At 35.3% G+C, this 22,303-nt stretch overlaps 1 protein-coding gene across 2 annotated transcripts in view; it reads right to left on the bottom strand.

Moving 5' to 3' along the window:
- DYNC2H1 (dynein cytoplasmic 2 heavy chain 1) overlaps positions 1-22,303 on the bottom strand; it is a 154,930-nt gene that overhangs the window by 68,708 nt on the left and 63,919 nt on the right. For both annotated transcript variants that reach the window (XM_033051487.2, XM_033051488.2), the window contains exons 66-76: positions 19,768-19,931; positions 18,938-19,057; positions 16,058-16,192; positions 14,208-14,351; positions 12,479-12,568; positions 10,514-10,579; positions 8,273-8,323; positions 6,176-6,253; positions 4,866-4,997; positions 3,468-3,540; positions 679-839 (exon numbers count right to left, since the gene is read on the bottom strand). In XM_033051487.2, coding sequence (XP_032907378.1) covers positions 679-839; positions 3,468-3,540; positions 4,866-4,997; positions 6,176-6,253; positions 8,273-8,323; positions 10,514-10,579; positions 12,479-12,568; positions 14,208-14,351; positions 16,058-16,192; positions 18,938-19,057; positions 19,768-19,931 — 1,214 coding nt within the window. The remainder of the gene's footprint in view (positions 1-678; positions 840-3,467; positions 3,541-4,865; positions 4,998-6,175; positions 6,254-8,272; positions 8,324-10,513; positions 10,580-12,478; positions 12,569-14,207; positions 14,352-16,057; positions 16,193-18,937; positions 19,058-19,767; positions 19,932-22,303) is intronic.

The following is a 22,303-nucleotide window of genomic DNA, read 5'->3' as shown; positions in this document are numbered from 1 at the left end:
AAAGCCTATTGGTACTATGTATTGGGAATATTAGGAAACCACTTAATTCATATAATAATTTGAATTGGAATGGATTGTGGAAGGTATCTAGTCCAATCTCCTGCTCAAAGTAGGGCCACTTATGAAAGATCAAATGAAGAGCTAAGGGCTTTATCCAGTGGATTCTTGGGAAACTTCAAGGATGTAAAATTTCTCAAAATATTTTACAGAATTTCACAAAATACCTAAGGTATTCACAAACATTGAACACAAACTTATGTTTCCTTTGAAGAAAAAAATGTGCAAATCCTATAGGCAGAGGAAATGATTTTTCAGTGGGTTTTGCTTGTTTCAATTACTTCACACTAAATAAGATAATGCTGCAGCATGTATAACAATTCTCTGCCTCTTTTGTTCTTTTCCATCCATCTTCTCATTTTTCCCTTTTCCACACTGAAGGAATGTCTCTTGTTAGGATTCTGCTTCTGTGAGCATGACTAATTGTGTATGTCTCCTCCAGCCCATTTTGCCAATGGAATGGGAAGTTAGTGTCAAGACAGGTGGGAACAACAAAATGCCACAGACACAAAACTAATATTTTACTTATCAATTTCCTTGGAAAATGAAGTAAAACAGATATTACTACAGCAAAATTTTACATATTGTGGTTTCTAATCACTATACTTATCTGAGACTGACCTGATGGTAGCACTCAGTATTTCTTTCAATGCTGGCAAGTTCCTGTAATTCTTGAGAAGGATCAGCACCAGGAGAAATTATTATCAAGATGGGCTCAATTTCCAGAGTCTCTTTGTACAGACGTTTCATATTCAGAGGTGGTGGAGATAATTCTTTTATTCCTATAATTATAACTAGAATTATTATGGAAATAAAGAGACTACATATGATGGAGTGCTTCATTATCCACTTCAGAGTACATCTGGCTGTCAAGAGTTCTGTTCAGCTAACACCACAAAACTGGTTTTAAAATGAAGAAAAAAAATCCTTACAAGATGCACATAGGTATAAGGCACCCCATATTGAGAAGGAAAGTATTTCTGGATTTTCAGCTTGACAAACTGCAGTCTTTAAAGCGTAGTCTTGAGGAAAACATACAAAAAGAGAGGAGTGGAATGAGAAACTATGCTATTTGCTAAAACTAATTGTAGTGTGTATGTCCACATGCAGAATTTCTCTCCATACCGCCCTGTGAATCTTAATTATTTGACTTACACAGTTCTTGGTACTATGATTACTTACATTTATTATTTGTTTTAATATACAACTTAGATGTCTAGAATCTTGACCTAGTATAGGCAAGGTATTTATACATGAGGCCAAAGATACATGTACAAGTGTGTCATAAATTAGATCGTGTTAATCACATATTTTCATGCATCTTTAGACCAGCATTTAACCAATGAAGCACTGGATACAATACGAAATCACAACATACAGTAAGACAGAAGAGCCCAAATCAGTGACATCTATGCCACAACTACTGAAAGTTGCAATACACACTTCCTTGCAGTCTGTTTTCAGACTTGAGCTACTGTGTGTTGCACATAGAGCAAAAAATGCTATATAATTTGTACCATAGAATCATGGAACGGTTTGTATTGGGACCTCAAAAATCATCTCATTCCAACACCCTGCCATGGGCAGGGGCACTTTCCACTAGACCAAGCTGCTCAGAGCTGTATCTAGCCTGGCCTTGAACACTTGTAGGGATGGGGAATTCACAATTTCTCTAAGCAATCCGTTCCAGTGTCTTACTACCCTCACAGAAAAGAATTTCATCCTAATATCAAATCTAAATCTACTTCCTTTCAGTTTGAAGTCGTTCCCCTTGTCCTGTTACTACATGCTCTTGTAAAAAGTCCACCTCCACTTTTCTTGTGGGCCCCTTTAAGTACTGAAAGGTTGTTAACATGACACATTTCTGTATAGCATATAAAATAAAGAAATAAGCATGCTTCATGTCATAAAAAATACATTCATAGAAAAGTCTTATGAACCTTATCTCCAAAAGAAATTATTTTGTTCCCTCTTCATCCATAAATTTCAAAATATAGGTAAAAGGTGAGAAAGGGAAAAAAAATGTCTCGATAAAACAGAATTGAGGTTATTGCAGGTTATTACAGCTCCTTTGGAATTCACTTTTTTCTTACAGGAAAGCAGCCAAATGAGATTAGAACCTTAATGACTTCCTTTAGAACTATGTGAAACAGTTTCTTTAAGTTGTTTCAGGACAAGGACACTGAAAAAGACATGGTGGGCCAAAAATTGAAAAATTATTCATACAAGCTTAACATCTTTTATTAGCTAAAAAGTGCTAGTTAGGATTTCGCCAATATCACTGATAGACATGGAAAATCTGTGCATGATTTGTGGATGATTTACTGGTTTTGAAAACCCAAATGCAGTCAACGGTGTTCTGCCTTCCTCAGTGAGGCTGTAGCTCAATTCACCAAAAACATTCCCTTGCGCAGTGCTCCTCCAAGGAACTGATCTCAATACAAGTAATTTATGTCATACATTAAGATTTGGAAGACAGTAAGCAAGCAAATAAATTTACTCTGCATTCAGGTCTCTGCTGGTTTTTTGAGGCACACACACTGCAGATCACCCTTGTCATCTGAGCCCAACAGACAGGGACATTATTAGCATGGGCCATGTCACCATGACCAAAGTACCCTCTCTATCTAATAATGTTTGACAGGGAAGCTATACCTTAATGCTGAAAATACCAGTCTGAGTGGCAGACATGGACCCAATTTTGAGCAACAAATAATGTCCAGAGACAGCATAAGAGAGTAAGATGAAGTGACTTTTAAAACTTACCATGTCTACCCCAGTGAGATACTCAAAACTGCTAAAAACTGAAGGAAGGTTTTTGTGTGCTGTACTGCAATATTAAGATTATTTGGCATATAGGCTTCAAACTTTGGATATAATAGATTTGAGAGAGGAAACTGACTGACTAGAAGATTTAGACAATGATAGCATTGGACCACTCTAAATTATGTGTATTTTCAAATAGACAGTTAAAAGTATTACAAACCAAGAGTAAGACAAAAATGATGAATATCAATTAAATAATATTTTGAGACTCAATTATAAAATCCCAAACCTAACAGTCTTTAAGTTATAAATGACATAAAATAATATTTATGGAAAATCTGAGTCTTAAAGGAGCGTGCTGCAGTGTAAAACTTGCAGAAAACCAGTTATCTTTCTTTCTTAATTACTCCAGTGTTCAAGAATCTGAAAGATCTTTTAATTTTATTTTCAAGTACTGTGTAGAATAAAAATACCATTTTAATAAACCATTTTAAAAGTAGTTTGAATAATATCTTACAAAAACAAAATCAGCAAACCCATTTAGAGCATATTTTCCTGTGTTTTAGGGATACTATAAGAAGCATAAAAATAAAAGAGGCTATTTAATTGTTGTGCAGAAATACCCTGGTGAAAAATTAACTTACCTAGGGTTTTACATGCAAAAAGAGCCATGGCACTCTGCAATCTATCTGGTCTGACAGCCTGGACCACAAGTACCTTAAAATAAAATATATTCAGGGGAGATAAAAGTATATAGTGACAATTTAAAATGCAAGACACTTCTAAGAAGGATGAATTCTTTAAATTTATCTTCAGAATAAAGTTATTTTTGCTGAGTATATAGAGCTATCTGATCATTCCTTTCCAAGATAATTGACTGTAATTGTTCTTTTGTAAGTAGATTTGTTCTATCAGTAGAATCAGAAGATAGATCTATACCTAATATCTACTTATTTGCTACAAACTTCTCTACAGTGTTTTAGAAGAAAAGTAGCTATGTGGGTAGGTAGAATGACAGAAAGCACACTTAGCTTTACACCAGTATTTAAATTCTGTGCATATATATAGGCAGCAATGATCTACTCGGAACAGTAATATTTTTGGTTTCAGTTCAAACTAATTTATGAGTGGCACATCAATCTAACAACGTTGTTTCAATATATTTCATAAAGAGAAACATTCTTAATACTTTCTGTACAAGAAACAAGATGCATTGATCATTCCAGATTCACTTTCCTATAAATGCAGGCATTTTCAGACAACACACTGCACTTCATTGAATCAAATATGACCCAGACAAATTCCTTTCCAAAATGGTTTGTTCCTAAATTCTATGAATGCTGTTTCAGAAATTTTCCTCCTCCACAAGAAACTCCAAATAGACAGTAGCTAAGAGCCAATCAACATGAAACTACATTGTCTAATACTCTATCCTTTCTCTGGATGTTTTCCTGCAAAGTAACTTCAAAAGAAAAATCATAGCATAATTTGAAAGCAAGTAACAACATCTTTTTTTCCATGAAGCCAAAAGTGATTACACCAGTGGAAAATAACCCTCAGGTTGAGGAAGGAACTCGCCTGTCCCATATTCTTGGTGAATTCTTTATCACCAGGTTTTTAGAAGCCATTTTTCATGACTTGTATTCAAAAGAAGCAGAGGCTGCTACTGCATTTTGTGTCAGATGTGTGCTTGCACACTCAGTGATGAAGATGCTCAACAACCTGACACATCCAGCAGTAACAAAGTAACCATGACAGAATTTTGATACCTATTCATAAAATTAATTCTGTGTATATTTCTAAGAACTTCTTACCTTAGAGGGTAGACTCAGTTGTAGCTAATATATCAACACTAAAAAGACTCAGATAGCAGAGAAATAATAGGCACTATAGTAAAAAAATGCATAATTCTTAGATTTAAAAAAATAGGTAAATAGTAAGACAGTATAGATACTGTCACTGCATAAAATTCAACCAGGCCTGGATGTAAAATTTACTTTCACTGCTGAACTCATAATTAATATTACAAATGGAAAGATTACCTGCTGAAACAAGGAAATTCTTTTTACAACAGGAGATGGAAAATCTTGTTCACATACAGAGCTCTGAGAAAAAGTGCGCCACAGACTTTCATCCTCAAAGCAAAGTGTCTGATAGAGATCTGGGAGGGAAACCTACAAAACAAATAGAGCAGATTTAACTGTAAAGAAGAATAGTCATTTGGACATTGTACATTTTAATTTATTTCCAAATATCACTACTGTGTAAATCACAAAATTCAATTTTATCCTTGGAATTAGAGAAGAAAAGAGTACATTTTAAAATCAACCACTTGTTTGCCCACTCCCTGGAAAGACTAAATCCATACTTGTACTACAATTTTAGTTTTAAACCTTAAGGTCCTTTGATTTTAAACTTTGGGCTTTACCTTTAAGTCCTTTCCTCTAACAATAATCTGCTATCTGCTATCAGTAATGGTTTGCTATCAGTGCATGCTACTGATTCACTCAGTTACTCAATTTCTGTTTGTTTGTTTGTTTGTTTAAACATCTATCATGCTTCCCACACCATTACTGTGATTGCTTCTGATTCCTGGTTGAAAAGAAATTAAATAATGAACCCTGGGTTTAGCAAAAAAGTCCTTGCCAAAGACCAGTTAAGGACTTTTTTCTTGCTGCTGAGATACATGCAGGAGAAGAGGATAAGACAGAATTTCAGGACCAGTATTTTCCTTTAGTTCCCTTTGGGAGCAGAGGACTTCAACATTGACTGTGGTAGAACGAACCAATGCAAAAAAGAGTTTTTATTGTAGTTCAATCTGAGCAATCACAAACTCTGAAACAGCTATAAAGATGTACACAGAAATCTGATGAGGAGAATATTAATTTCCGAACTAACAGTTTATGGTTTCTAATACAATATGAAGTGATTTGCTAAAGTCATTACATAAGTGAAATCTAAACTAAATATTGTTTGCAATTTTTCTTCTATCTTCCTACCTATAAAAGTTGCAGAACTTGGATAGATCTACTATTTAAAACACTATTTAGTGTTTTCTAATCTCAGTAAGATGACAGGTTCACTCACACGAACTGAAATTCATTGTTAGATGGGGTAGAAACATTATTGAAAAAGGCTCCAAAAATGAGAGTAAAATAAAAATAAAAATAAAAAACCAACTTTTTTAGGTGACCATATATTAAGCCATGATTTCTGGAAGAGGGAGCAAACAGCTTAAAACAACAAAATCTTTTGATCCGACAAATACACATCCAAGTATTCAAGTCCAAATTGCTATCTGCCCAAACTGAAGCTCTCTAAATTTGAATTCAACAGACCACATGATGCATACCTTCAAAGATGCTACAGCCCAGACTCGGTCCTGTTCTATCCAAGAGGGAATCTGGTCACGAGCAGTTCTTTGTGAATCCTTATGGAAGCAAGTTAAATCACACGTCATTTACACAAATTTTTATGAAACACAATATTCAGTAATAAGGTTGTGAAACCCATGTATTTTTAATAAAAACATTCACAACCGCAATCTTTCTGTGGTCTTTTGCTAAGTTCATAAATGGCATAACAAAAAAGTTATAACAAAATACTTAAATATGAGACATACTGTTCACACTAACACTTGCTTACCTACTTGAGCCCAAAAATACTTTATCATTTAGAGAATCCTTATAACACACCCAATTCTAAATAATTTTTTACTAAAAACAAGTGACACAAATGATTGGCTAGCTGCGTAGGCACTCTGAGAAAATGACTTCAAAAACAACTCCATTGCACATATTTGCAATCATGAAGTCATTTCTTGACACAAAGGGCAAAACATCACTTCTGAACATCTCTGCACTGGCAATTTGGCCACAGTTCTTGTTTTCTGCTCTTTAGATGTTTGGTATGGAGGAAATTCTAAGGATGAACAACACTGTTCAAGCTCCCATGGAATTTCTGTATTCACTACATCCTTTGTTATTAAAAGATCTTACAGAACACAGTAACCAGTCTGACAAGTCTCTGCATGGAAATGTATTTGAATCTCTCAAGGAGTGAGCAACTTCAAGAGTAATTTTAAATGCTCTGAAGAGAAAGAAAGAAGCTTTCTTGTGAAAGGGTATCTCAGCCATGAGTTACAAAATCTGAGAAAGAACAAAACTAGGAATTTGGAAGCGATTGTAGGAATAAATTTGACGTGGGTCTGCAGTATACATTCCATTTGGACGCACATGCACAATCTTTCCAAAATCTATGGTTTGTGTGTTAGGTGGGTAGAGGTAAGACTGGTATTAAATTCCATTATACAATCTGATCCCACATTCCTTGAAAACGGCCCACAGTAAGATATACTTGACAATCACTCACTTCACAGGTATTTAATAGAATTACAGAGAGATGAAGGGGGACTTCTGCAGTCACACTGAAATGCAAAGCCTGTAGCTGACCCATCTAATGACTAGAGAAACGGGATTTCAAGGATCATTTTAGCAATCACTTGCCTGAGAAAACATTGTATTTTAAATGACTTGCCACTTCTACCAGCATGCATGGGAACACAGTTGCTCTCATGGATATTCTAAAATCAAGCTACTCGCAGGGGTCATTGTCTTGTACCACTCAATGTACAAGATACCCTGATAGATATTTGAACAAGGCTATAGGTTAAAAGCCATCATGAATGATGAAAAATGCAGCTGAGCCCGAAAGAGGAAGAGAGCAGAAAAGCAAAACAGAAGGCAAAGTCTGAGTTCATGATTCCTGCTTGTGCTCATGCTTCCTGAAGACACCTTTCAAAACCTCTGCCAAAGTATTTGGCTCAAAGAAGGGCTATAATGGGCAAGATTGTGGAAAGCTTAACTATTTTCTCTACCCTTTCCTACTGGAATGTTATATTAACAGTATACAGATGCAGTATACAGAAAGACACTTAGTAAACTACAGCATGCTTGGTCAGGCATGCTAAGAAAGTTTCACAAGCTTGCTCAGTTACCTAGGAAAACAAAAATAACACCAGATGTAGAACACTTGATACTGAGGAAAGAAGTAACTCAGAGCTAGCAAAGTGTGTGGGCAATTTCATTAATCCATACAAAAAGCACAATTCATACATGACTCTGGGAGACGGAGGGATTCAAAAATACTAATTTTAGTTACAGAGGAGGGCTGAAAACCTCCTCAAACATGCAATTTCAAATTGTCATCCTGGTAACAGAAAAAGAAAAGAAAGTACACAACAAAGTTAAAAGGTTATTCAAATTAGAAAACTACTCGGCATGTTCAAAAATTTTTAAATAAATTTATCTATTTATATTACTATGTATAGAGTTACTATATTTTTTATTGTATGAATACAATTAAACAGCATCATAAGAAAACACCTTTAACTTTTCAGGATTAAAGTAAATGTTCCTTTTTTTAAAATATGAAAATAAATGCAGCTTACTGATTTTCTGATGGTGTCTCCAATGATCACACCTGTAAAAGTCTCCCATTCCTGGGGGAATAAATTAATGAGTCAGATAAGTCACAAGACACCCTTAAGAACAAAGATTAATATGTAGTAGCATGTAGGCAGAGCAGGAAGATAAACAAATTAAATCCTAGATTCTGAAAAAGTTACAAGACATTTTTTAAATGCTAGGTGATGCTACCAGAATGTAATTCCTTTTGCATAATCCAAGCTAAGTGGTTGCAGTGCTTTACAAGAAAAAGAAGCAAAGGGCAGGTTCTATACTTTCTCAGCACCCACAGTTCCTACCCAGACTGCCCATCAATAGATAATCAGGAAGCAACAAATGTGGCTGGCAAGGAAACATATCCTGCATGGTGGGGCATCAGCAGCTTACACAGAACAGGAAACTATATGATTGAATTTATATATGATTACAACTTTTAGACTTCATATCTATATACAGGAAGACAATCTTGAATAGTTTTAAGATAAATTACACAATTATTTAAAATCACTAGAAATTACATAATCCTGCATTTGGAGGTGGCAAGAAACAGACCAAAAATTCTTCATAAGTAGTGAAATTTTGCATAATTAAGATCTATATTCTATGATAAAGATTTTTTTTTAATTAAAGACAATAGTAACATTAGAAATTTAAAAGTCAATTGACTAAGACTAATACTGCTGATACAAACCCGACTACAGTTTTTTGCACCCATCAGTCTCACTGAGTCTTGAAACAACTCCCTCTTTCAGTTATATACTGGTGCTCATCTCCCAGTTACAAGAAAATGCTTCTGCACACAAAAATGCATGGAGTATTTTTTGGTTTGGGCAATATTGTTATGAAGAAGAAGTACAATATATAGAGAATATAAAACTACCTCAGAAAAAATCTATACATATTGATTCAGAAAGAGAATGTCCCTACTAAGAACCAAGGTATTTTATAGTATATTGTTGACATTATACTATAGATTTCATATAGCTAAGCAAAAGATATTTAAGTGCAGAAGGTTCCATTCTTTTGGGACAGCAACTTAGAATACAAGATTCTCTAGCAGCATATTAAGTAACTTCTAGTCTCATCACATTAAAAGCTTTAGAAGAAATAATTTTTACAGAATAACCACTTCAGCTTCATTTTCTTCACTAAATATTTTGTACAAGTAAAGTAATTTCACGATTATAAGCCGCACCATTTTGACTAACATTTTGCTCCAAACCCGAAATGCATCTTATAATCAGGTGCGGCTTATAATCCCGAAATTACTGTACTTTTCTCTTAACAATTTAATTAAAATAACTCCTATCTTTCAGTGAAGTAAAAAAATTATTGATATTATTTGCCTGTTTTCTCTCTTGAATATTCAGATACTGTAGAAATATGCATTATACATAACCTAAATTAAGCTGTCTAAGAGCTCTAATAGCTGATAGAAATGCATGCTAAACCACAGTAACCAACACATAGGGTTGCACTTAAGAACAGACACTTACAGACACTTAAGAAGCCAGGATTTAATTTAGTCAATAAACTGTTGGGACATTGCTGCTTTTATGACTTTAGAAACTCAAGAAAGATAAATCAAGGTATTTTCAGAAGCTCAAATAAAGTAAAAAATATTAAATAGGGAAATTTGGATAATGCAGAGCAGCCAGGATATACTTCTGCTAACAAGAAGAGTTATTTTTACAAGGCCAGACAATTGCTGAAAGACTGGGATTTCACTTTGTCAATCCATATGTCTACAATAAAACTGCTCCTCCATTGGAAGGCTCCAATCAACTTTTTAGAACCTTGTGCCTTAAGCTCACGTCTTTCATATAATCAAGTTCCATTACTTCCTTCAAATGTATTATCTGAGTTTTACCTTTACCTCTGTAATGGACTCTCCTCTATTAAACTGACATCTACCATAATTTGATCTCCCTTCTGTCTCCAGTTTCTAGTATAGAAAGCCATAGTTTTGTCTCTCCATTTCATGGAGGTACTTTAGATAATTGAATGTGCCTTGACTCAGGATAATCAGCCATATTAAAGCAATTGTATTAAGTCAATTATGCATACTGCTTCACTGCAGGCAAACTTCATAGGATTAGTCTGATTATACTACAGACAACTACAACTAAGTCCTACACTTACTGAAAAATATTTTTTATCTACTTATTTACTCTTCATATCAACTTTGAGTAAAATACATAGGGATTTTCTTCTTTAGCACTTACATTCTCTTGAAAAAGCTCAGGGTGCATTCCTCGTACAAAATGTAAAGCAAACATTAGCTGATCAGCCTGAAACAAAAGCAGTAGAAATGTATTTATATACTCAGGAAACGTCATACTTCTGGTTCTTTTTAAAAAGTAACATTTGTTTAAAAAAACACCTACAATTCCATAGTAATGACTTAGTGACATATATCCTAATGCAAAATTGCTACATAGCTTTGCAAGTAAGAGACTAAAACAAACTCAAAGTGGGCTATGGAGTGGAGGGCAAAGAGGCCCTTACTAGGAATTAGAATCAAGTTTTGCAAGGCACTGAAGTTTTCATTTTACTGAAAAACATGGACATCATATGACACCGAGAACAAATCACATCATTAAACTTTTTCATCTTCTCAGACAAGTCTGCAAGCAAATCCATATCAGAAATGCATATTAGGATGCTCCCTGGATGATCTAGCATCCAAAATTTCAACGAGAATTGTTTGGAAGAACACTAACTGGCCCAGACCAAACCTGCTTTGACAAATTAAAGAGGAAAGATGGGCCAGTTCGAGTGCTCAGGTAAATTTCTTGGCACCACTTCATTTAGTAGCATTCATGAAGCCTATGTACACATAAATAATAACCACAGACAGACAAAATCATTCTTCTTGATTCTAAGATGCTTCAAAGGGTTTGAACTCATATCAGCTATACCAATTATGAAGACACTACTAAACCCTCAGTGTTAGTCTTTAAAAATCTTCATGGATAAAAGGAAGAATTAGGAGTAAATTGTTGATGGTGTGAAGAGTTTATTTGTTTTCTCCATTATTAGAACACAACAATAAACTGGATGGACCATTAGATTGAAACTGCACAGTCAACACATTTTCAGTATTTTCAAAACTCCAGTCTGATCACACTTAAAATCTTTCCTAGTAGAAATCTCTTCTCTGGCTTGCATTTGAACTCTCTACTCTTTTCTTACATATAAAAATTGCTGCCTTCCATATTCAAAAGATGTAATGACTTGGGAGGTTTCACATACTCATGACTTCAAAGACAAACATTAATTATTATGAGACTATTTCATGAGAATCCACTTGGACTTTGATAAACAAAATCCCTTAGAAAGAACTGCTACCCCTATATTCTCCGTACAGCATGGCTAGATTGGGGGAGAGGGTGGAGGTGGAGTAAAATTTTCAACATCTCTCCATTCTCACAGATCAAACTACAGACTTGCATGGTTTGTAGTGCTCAAACCATACATGCAGATCTACTATGCTTTCCTCCGCCTAGTACTCTTGTTATGACAGTTTCATGTGAAAGTAAAAATTAAATTTGGAAATGAAAGGCACAGCTTCCTTAGGTTTTCAGTCAGAAAGCAAGAACTGAAAAGACACCTGATTGAAATAAAGAAGAAATACACTAAAAACATATTTTGGAGCTGACAGAAACAAACAAGGTAGCACACAGGCATTTGGGACAGGCTGTGAAAAGAAAAAGGTGAATTTCACAATGTAGGACTTTTAGAAACACAGAATCATCTTGGTTGGAAGAGAATTTTAAGATAACCAAGTTCAAACAACAAACTAACACACACATTTTTGTTTCCTTTTAAAAAAACCCAAACCCAAATAAAAAAAACCTCCCAAATAATCACAATGAAACCTTTCATTAAGGAATGCAAGAAATAAGGGCAAATGAAAAATTAGTGTTCAGAAGACTGCAAAGCCCCTGACTGACTCTGAAGCCAGAATGAGGCAGAGAGGTAGAGTTCTGTAGAGAAATGTGCATCAGAAATATTCATTTGGTCATATGCTGATTTTAAGTCTCCATTTAGCATGTTAATTATTGCTGGTGTAATGTTTTGCATCTACTACACAATACTGTTTATTTGAAGTAGATCAAGTGTTGGCTGCTGAAAGAATACTTTCAAAGCAATGCAGAATAAAAACCCAGAAAAAAATACAATCTTACCTTAAACAAACAATGACAAACATATTCATATACTGTATGTTTCAATGAGCCAATAAGCAACGTGATTCTTTCCTCAGTATTACCTGAATCCTAAAAAAGAAATTTCAGATTTCAAAAATTCCTGTCAAAGTTAAAAACTTTTCATGCACTTTGCAGATTTCAACAAAATGACACAAAAATTCTGACAACAATCTATGTGACACTAGTTCTAAAAAATATTAAATTCAACTGCAGCTATCCACGATTAAATGGGAAATTCATGCTGAAGTATTAAGAAATAAATATTTTGGCATTCAATATTTTGACTACGAACATGATACAACTTTGTGTATAAGGTGAAATACATGAGAATGAGAGTATATTTTCTTCTCCTAACAATAATATCATTGAAATTTCATCGTTTTCAGTTGATCTAAAAAATTTCTTATTCATTGAATTGCTATATTTAATACTACTAAATAAGCATGTTGATCTTAAGTGTAGTTATTAAATTTCTGGTCAAATTTGGCCTAACTGAAATGAACACTGTAGAAAATAGTAAGTGTACACTGTCCTTCAAAGTTCATTGATTGAAAGACTAATTTTAACAGGAAAAAATTTGAAAGATAGAACAGAAGAAGAAAAGGACCAGGGGATCCTCTCAGGTAGTATGACTTTGTTTATACCATGCTGGAATTTGAAGAGATGAGTTTAAGAAGAGCAATTGGGCAGTTGATTTGCCTAATATCTTTCCTATGTCTAACACATCATTTGGCATGAAGAATTCAATAGAGAAGAAGGAAAAAAGAAAGCAAGCAACAAAGGCAAAACCAGAAGCTGAGCTTTAAACAGGTAGCATCATAGGCAGAAAGAAAAAAAAATACGAAGGAGTGTGAGAGTAAGAACAAGAAGTTAAAACATCATGTTGTGGAAATGAAGTAAGAGGAACTTCAAAGAGGGTCAGTTCACAGTCAGAAATGTGCTCCTAGTAATGACTGGAGCTGAAGGACAGTTGCAATCACAGGTGCCAGAATAAAGGGGAATCCAAAGGAAACATGATGAAAGGTTGGTGAATGACTTTCTAAGTAGAAACAAAGAGAAATACAAAGAATTTTGGAGATGCTTAATAAAAAGAAAATGCACTATTACTCAGTGTGGGTATTTAGATCTAAAGAGTAAGGTCACATGGGATAAATTCATTATTTGCTTCAATAAGAGTATACTGGCCTAAGAATACAGAAGAATAAAAACTATATTTTAAACAGGACAGGCTGCAGGCATGCTTACAAACTGTATAAAAGTAGATAAAGTTACGACTTTCCTTCGGGTAAATGAACTTTGTAGAAATATAGGTATTTTCTTATTCTACCCCTTGTTGATAAAATTAGCTTTGCTAGCATTTTAAATCATTAATTTATTTAAATAAAGCCTTCAATAAAGTTATGACCAGCCTTTGTTTTCCTAATTCACTGTAGACAAAGAACAAGCCTAAAATCACAAAGAGTTACTTTGCTTTCAGATGGTGGCGAAATTCTGTGATTTGCATACAACATGAGATACTTTAGAAGTCCACATGTCTATATTCTGAACATCTAAAGCACAACAGGTAAGCATCACTACTTATTATACACTTCATCATCCGTTATTCAAAGTTTTTTTAAAAAAATGTCCAGAGTGACTAATAAATGTTAAAGATCAAAGCAGATGGATTCTTCTGCAGCATTAGCAGCTTCGGGAGAAAAGCAAATACCTGCTCACTTTGCAGAGCCCTTTGGAAAAGCCGCAGGAATGCCGCCAAACTGAAGCGGTACATATTATTAATTTTAGACAAGTCAGAGATAATGAAGTACATTTTGCTAGCACTCTCAGCCAAAGGGAGATAGGCATCCCTCTCCTGTGGAGAAAAACAACATGCACATAAAAAATCCAGGTGCATTACTGCCACCTACTGATTATTGCATAAACATTTACTCATCCCACTGAGAAAACATTCCTATGACTCCCACTGCTCTAGAAAACCAAATCCTTTCCAAGCCTTCAAATTGAGGGATCAGCACTCCAGACTTCAACACTGTATTAAGATTTAAAAATTGGAAGAAAACATTTTTAACAAAAAATCCTTTAAATTATGAAGAACATGTTGGAAATTACAGTAATTTCAAGACTATAAGGTGCACCTTTTTGACTAAATTTTTTTCTCCGAACCCGGAAGTGTGCCTTATAGTCCGGTGCGCCTTATCTGATGGACAAAGTTGCGACATTTGCCAAACTGGAAGTGCGAGCCGCAATGGGGGGCGGTGCCACCGGAGCGCCAAGTCGCGAGGCGGGGGAGGGAGTGGGCAACCACGGCCGGCAGGAGCCACGAGGGGAGGGAGGCAGCCAGCGCCAGCCCCAGCCCGGGTGGAACAAGAAGCCGGGCGGCGCCACCACGGGCACGGGGGGAATGAGAAGCTGGGCGGTGCCGGCCCCGACCTGGGCGCGGGGGGAACAAGAAGTGCGAGCCCACAACAGCCCCAAGCAGAGCCCGCCCGGCGGCAGCATCGGAGCAGCGGCGGCAAAGCCCTTGCGGCCGCCAGAAGGCGGCGCCAGCCGAGTTCCTGCGGCTGCAGAAAAGCGGCGGTGGGGAAGCCCCTGTGGCCGTTGAATTGCGGCGGCGGCCAAGCCCCTGCGGCCGCCAAAAAGCCACGGTGACGGCGGGGCCGCCCCTGTGGCCACCGAAAAGCAGTGACAAGTGGCGCAGCCCCGGGGAAGCGACGAGAAGCGCCACCGCCGCCAGCAAGCTGGGACGCAGCGCGGCCGCGCGGTGGGAGCCGGGTGCCATGAGCCATGCCAGTCGGCACCGGGGGCGGGCGGGAATGCCGGAACCCGCTGCACAGGGAGCGTGCCTGGGGCTGCATTTAAAGGCTACATTGATCTTTGAAAAGTGTTTGCAAATTGAGCACCTGCCACTAATTTGTTACTTTGTTGCGCGTTGTGCGGTTCCTCGCTGCAAAAAAAAAAAAGTGCGCCTTATAGTCCGGTGCGCCTTATCTGATCTACAAAGTTGCGAAATGTGCCGGTTCCCAGGGGGTGCACCTTATAGTCCAGTGTGCCTTATGGTCGTGAAATTACTGTAATCCTCAGGGCACTAAGGTCTTTTCCCACCACAGAACACACTCCAAAATTCAATGGGGATTTTTAAACAAAACAAATAGAACAGAGAAGAAAACTCTGCAATCTGTCAAAAAAGAGGATGTCAGATGAATAGCATCACCAATGATCTAAACTTTTTCAATAGCAAGGGGTATATTAAACAAAAACATCTATATGAACTATAACATTTATAACAATAGTGGATGGCAAAAATAAGGTCAAAACTCATTACTTGCCAAAATTAAATTAAAATTGGCAGTCTTTAAATAGTGTAACTATTCAGTTACAAAACAAAGCATTTTAATTACTGAAAATACTGTATGTACTTGCATATCCCAAATGTAATTTAGTCAGAAAGAAATAATTTGTTACTCATAACCCCATGGATGTATGTATCTTCTCTAGATAATAGATGAATATTTTTAGCAGAAAAAAAACAGTAGTTTAAAGATTAAAATATTCTTCTACCTTATCAAGGAAACTCTGAAGTCTGAAAGATTCAGCCAGTGATTCTTGGATGAGTGCACTGCTTGCTTTGGTTTGATTCAAAGATTCAATCAGATCCTTATTTTCTAGTATATTGCCCTGTGATGTGGCAAGTGTCTGGAAAAAAGAAAGTGATCTGTGGTACATTAAAAAAAAAAAAATTCTGTAAAGTAACCATTTTGGAAGCTGTCTGTCTTTCTGATCTGTACAATGATTTCTGAATCATTGAACGAATCTCAAGAGTTCTAGAAAACTGGTGGTTACTCCAAAAACTCAAGACGTTTTTTAAAGAAGTATGAAAAATATAGCTCAAGAACATATTCCAAAAATCCAGCTGCCAGATTCTGAAACATAGGTCATCAGCAGGCTTTTAAGAATGATTTCTATGATCAGAGTCTTATTCACTGCAATCGCCCTGGTAAATACAGATTAGGGTATTTCTTTCTTGTGTTTAACTTCCCATTTAACATGAAGTTGGCTACTTGTAACAACTTCCTGTACTCGTTCATAAATCAATTTTCCTTCAAAAGCATTCCAATACCTCCTATACAATCTAGTTCTCATTTCCAAGTGAGATGAATATTCACATTACAACAATTTAAGTTTCATAATCAAAGATCACTTCAAAATCCTTGAGATTGTCCCATATTTTCCCTGAATTCTCCTCATTAAATTAAGCAATTAAGCAATTAATTTCATTTCTAAGAAGTGGGAAACACTTGAATAGTTCACTTTATCTAAGCTTTTCTACTAACCTTTATTAAATACACATTAATATATTTATTTTAGTCAGACAGAAATTTGGTTGTTTGTTGGTCAAATCAGTTCTGAGCAACCTGTAGGACAGCATTTCAGAAGATATGGAGGTAGAGATTCACCAGTTAGAGTAGTAGAATGCACTTACTTCTCTACCTGAAACAAGTTTAGGATAAGATCACCTGCTTTTTAAAATAGTTCAATTAATCCATGAGGAATCATACTGTGAGCTATGGGACAGCACCTATGGCTTTACTCCAAGGCTTTTAGAAGGAAATCCCTACGGTACTTCAGATAGAATGGCAATGTTGCCTTAAGCTTAACTTAAATTTATCTAGACCACATCCAACATTGACTTCTTCATTGACAAAGTCCAGGTAGTACCTGACAGTTTTCACTGAGCTTTAGGTTTCTTTTTTCAGGGTCAGGAAGTATCCTGATTTCAGGATAACTTGCTAACAAGAATTCAAAATTGAAATCAACCTTGCTGTTATTACTCAGACGCATTTTTTTTTGCAGGTGTCTTAGGAATCAACTTCTTTAAGTTTTGTACTTCATAATTCAGACTGACAAATGAAAAAGATTTTTGAGTTCTGAGTTCCAAGATCCAAGTGGAATTTGTTTTGTTGCATCTCTGAACCCTTAGCTTCCGGTAGACAATAAGATGTTAAAATGGTCAAATCTGGATACGGCATTTTATTAGAGAGCAAGTTTCCCTCTTCCTGTAAGAGAAATCTGCTCCAACAGAGTTTTAGAAAAGGGCTGATCTTAGTATTTGAGAATTAACAGGGAGTTCAACACGGACAGCAAATGTGGAAATTCCAATCACATCAAATAACTACATGCAAAATTCTAAAACTGAACTATTAATCATAGAATCATAGAACAGAATCTAAAATGGTTTGGATTGGAAGGGATCATCTAGTTCCAACCCCTTGATGGGTGAGATGCATTGCATAAGGCTGCTCAGAGCTCCATCCAAACTGGTCTTGAACACTTCCAGGGATGAGGCATCTGCAAGTTCCCTGGGGAACCTGTTCCCAAAGGTTCCCAGAGGAACTGGTACCTTACCATCCTCACAGCAGAGAATTTCCTTGTAATATCTAATCTAAACCCACCTTCATGCAGTTTAAAAGCCATTCCTCCCTTGTCCTGTCAATGCATGTCCTTGTAATAAGTCCCTGTCAGCTCTCTTGTGGGCCAGTGTAATAAATAGCCAATCTAATCTGCAAAAATTATTATTTTCTGCTAATCCATTGCACTCAATACTGCGAAGTTCTGTGACTTAGCTCAGACTGAGGGGTTTAGGGCACCAGGTCAATCTACCTGCATCTCTGACCTTTCAGAAAGACAGGATTCGAGCATCCATTCTTACAAGCATGAAGTACAATTTATGTGAAATCCATGGCAAGACACAAACAGAAAATAAAACAGTCCTTCCTTGGAAGTTACCTTTTTTAATAGAGATGAACAGATGTTTCTGAGCATAATTACTTTGAATAAAATAAAAAGATTAACTTAAAATTGAGAACATTAATTTTAAATGCAAGACAGGGAATGCCAACTGTAAAGAATATTACAGCTCATTGCTAAGAGGAAACAATTGTGGAGGTTTAAAATTTTAAATGTCTCTCTCAGCAATCTTTCCATTTTGTAGTGAGAGTTTTTAATTTTTTCACAACACAGGATCATTTCTCAACTTGAGAAAGAGTCATTTGACATGATTCACAGGCTTAAAAATGTGGCTTTTTTTAAAACTCGTAATTTCCAAATGAAATAGTATAATTTTTAATAAAGTTTTCTTCATGTGTTAAAATTATTTAAATTTCTAATCAATCTAAATCAGCCTAAATCTAGCTCACCAAATTAATAAATTTAACTATGAAAGTGCTCAATGTACTGAAACACCGAAGTTTCATAACAGATGTACTTTCTTATCTACTCTACTCTTCCAACAGGTCCAGGCAAATAATGCCTTTATATTTTCTAATCAAAAATCCTGACAGCTCATTATTCCAACACTTCCAGCATCTTCATCCAAACACACAATAATGTGATTATCATCTTATTGGTCTAACAGATATTAAAGAGGTAAATTTGTTTTACCTCCAAAAGAGAATCCTCCAGTTTAGCTAACTGTATCTTCTTATCTTCTTCCTGTTGTAACAGCTTCGTTTTCTGCTCTTCCAAATCAGGCTTTTCATGCTGAATTGTTAAAGCCAAAAGCTATAAAAACCAAGAGAGAAAACAAAGTTTTTTCTGCATTTCCACCTCAAGATGGATCAGTTTTCATGGGTACATGGTATGATGCCAATTCCATATCTCCAGAGGAAGGAGGAAATCCATATGGTTATTTATGCTTGACATTTTGAATTACATCTTTCTTACCTACATCCCATTCTAAGCCTCTTGTTAGCATAGAAAAACTAGTTTCATACCAAATAAAGAGGGGATTATCTCCCTTTAATTGATCTCTCTTCTTTTTTTTCTTTCTTTCACTTGTATGTTACATTTTGATTCCTAGACTATAGAGAAAACCTCAAAAGCTACTATCATTTTAAAGGAAATAAAATACACAGTATTTTGGTTTCATTACATTTTTTCTGTGCACAAAGTATCTTGATGATACCAACATTGCTCTCTAAGTAGGACACTGGACAGCTATAACAGAAATGTTTCCATGGTACCATAAATGCATCTTGAACAGAAAGCAAAAGCTTAGTAATTAATCTGTTGCAACTGAAGTCAATGAGGACATTTTCATTTTCTCTACCAGACTCACTCCTTGGTTCCAAAAAAATTTACTATTTATATTTGTGAGCTCAAAAATACCTCCATAACCATTAAGGCAAACTGCACCATAGGGCTTATTCCAGATGCTACATGCAGCTATGCACGTTCTCTGTACATACACTGGTTTTATTCTAAATGCCTACCTGTCCTCTTAAGCCACTTGCTGTCGTGGTAAAGTTTACTTCTGTAACAATAGAAGAAGCATCAGGTGGAATGAAGGGATTTGGGTTCCTTGTTGATAGAAAAAGACGGAACTCTTCATTATAATCGATCATTTTTTCACCTATTTGTACGGCGTAACGGGGTCCTGTAAATAACAAGCAGATGCTATACTCATTGTGATTGGAATATTCTAATACTTTATAACCAATAGATCAAAATATATTTTACAATATTTATTTATAAATTGATTGGAAAAAAATACAAATTCAAAAAATTTGAAGAGCACGTCCTAACCTGCATTGTTAGAGATAAAAAAGTACTAGCACTGAAATAATATAGGAAATTACATAGTAAGAATAGTAAGTTTATTTATCCTTACCCAGAACACAAAGCATAAAGGACAAAAAATGCACTTGAAGTAAAAGTAATACTATCAACTTTTTGAATCTTCAGACCACGAATAGGAGAAAAAACACCACAGAAGATGAATATAAAATAAATAAAATAAATATAATAAATACATTTAACTTAATCATATTGTGAAAGAAATAAGAGATTTATTATATAACTGATGTCATGGTTTCAGTTGTATTTAAACTCCTAATATTTCTCAATATGCCTGCTACAGAAGAAAACTACATGTACAGCCCCCTCCCCCAACCCCTCTTCCATAACAGGTTTCCAGTCTAGCAGGGTTAGAAAAGAATGGACTCAGACAATGACATGATTAGAGCGAGATTTTGCCCCCTGATACTGAAAAACAAATAAAAACAGAATGATAAGATGAAAAGTGAAAATTTCCATTCCAGAAAACTTGGAAGATGGCATACTTAGGTGCTTCTCTATTTTTAGTATTGAATGCAGATCAGAAACATAAATCTCTTGTTAAAACATTGGTAAAGATGAAAATCACATACCAATTTTGCTTCTATGCCAAAGATCAGAATAAATTTTAAGACTATGTTGTAAAAAAGTCAAACAGAAAATGGAAGCTGTACAAAGGCAAATTTACTGCAGTATATATGCTCACATTTTTTCTTAGCATTTCATTCCAAGTAATGAAGAGATGCACAGTCATCACAAGCAAAATAATGCAGACAGATCCCCACACCCACATTTTGACAAAAAGAAGGAGTGCATGCCTGCTTGGAAAATGATGAAAAAGATTTAAATAGTGACCCATTCTTCCTTTTCCAACAACAGCTCTTTAGTCTGGACCTGCACAGACCTAGCATTAGCATAGCTCATTAAAAAGCAAAAGAGGATGTCTGAGTGTTATGAGCAATTTTTCTGAACAAACTAGTATATTTAAATTTAATCTGCTTTCTCCACAGGTCTGCAGACACACTCATCTTTCATACCATATCTCATTAGCTCTCCAAAATTCAGCTGAAGCTAGAGGGCCAAAAAAAAAGTTGTTAGAGTGTTCTACCTGACCCTCCACAGATCCCTGAAATCCCTTTGGTGCCATTCTTTTAATGAGAATAAACAAGCAACTGCATCTGTAATAGAAGACTGATTTAAAATAACACTTTCTTTTCCCTAAACAGATCTTTCTTATATTGGTGATAAATGTATATATGAATCCTAGGGTATTTGATTTTTTTTAGCATGTACTTACATTTGAATAATTACTGCTATCCTACACATTATTAGATTCAATAGTAGAAGAAAAGACAGCAAAAAAAAAGTCTTGAGCTATTTTCAGTACCCAAAGTTCATACAGTAAATTACAGGCATAGATCATGGTACATGCTGAGGAATTATCACTTGAGGTAGAAATACAATTACAAAGGATAATGCAAATCTATTTTAGTTTCTGTAATTTATAAAGTACTTAAAACACACATTGCTGTATTTTTTAATTCACCAAGTTCTCTTGATATAACTTCAAAATATGTAACATAATTCAACAGAATTCATGTTGAGATACTTGCATAATTATAATTCATTTATCACAACTTTTCATAATAAAAAAAAAATTAAAGTAATCAAGTCCAAAGCAGTCAGACAAATGTTAGGTAGAACACGTTATCTGTCCAAAACAGAGATACTATTTTGAAAAACCTAAAGATTGTGGTTTTTTGCTTTTCTTGCACTGGTTAAGGGACTCCACCAAAATCCACAATTTTGCTGATCTCTTTAACCAGGAACTCCAACATTTGAAACCTTTGATTTCTAACTCCACTAACAGTTGTGTAACTTCTGGTTTTTTTAAGGCCCAAGTTTCCAATTAAAACTATGTATTAGAAATCATCACAAATTAACTTAAAATTTAATTTTTTAAGAGTACAAAAGCATGTTATTTTAACTTCAATTTAAAAAAGTAATACTTTCAATAGTTTTCCACTTACTAAATAAGAAAGTATTTCCAACATATTTCATGCACTGAAGTGTTAGGAGCAGGTTAATACTACAGAGGAAAAAAACTACACGATATTCATGCTTTCAGAAAAATCAAATTTTATACAAATAGATCTAAACTACAAAAGTTATGAGTATGCATTTGCAAAGATC

This window comes from Catharus ustulatus, chromosome 2 (genome assembly GCF_009819885.2).
Source record: "Catharus ustulatus isolate bCatUst1 chromosome 2, bCatUst1.pri.v2, whole genome shotgun sequence".
NCBI classification, from domain to species: Eukaryota; Metazoa; Chordata; class Aves; order Passeriformes; family Turdidae; genus Catharus; species Catharus ustulatus.
This window is presented reverse-complemented; position numbering and strand designations above follow the sequence as displayed.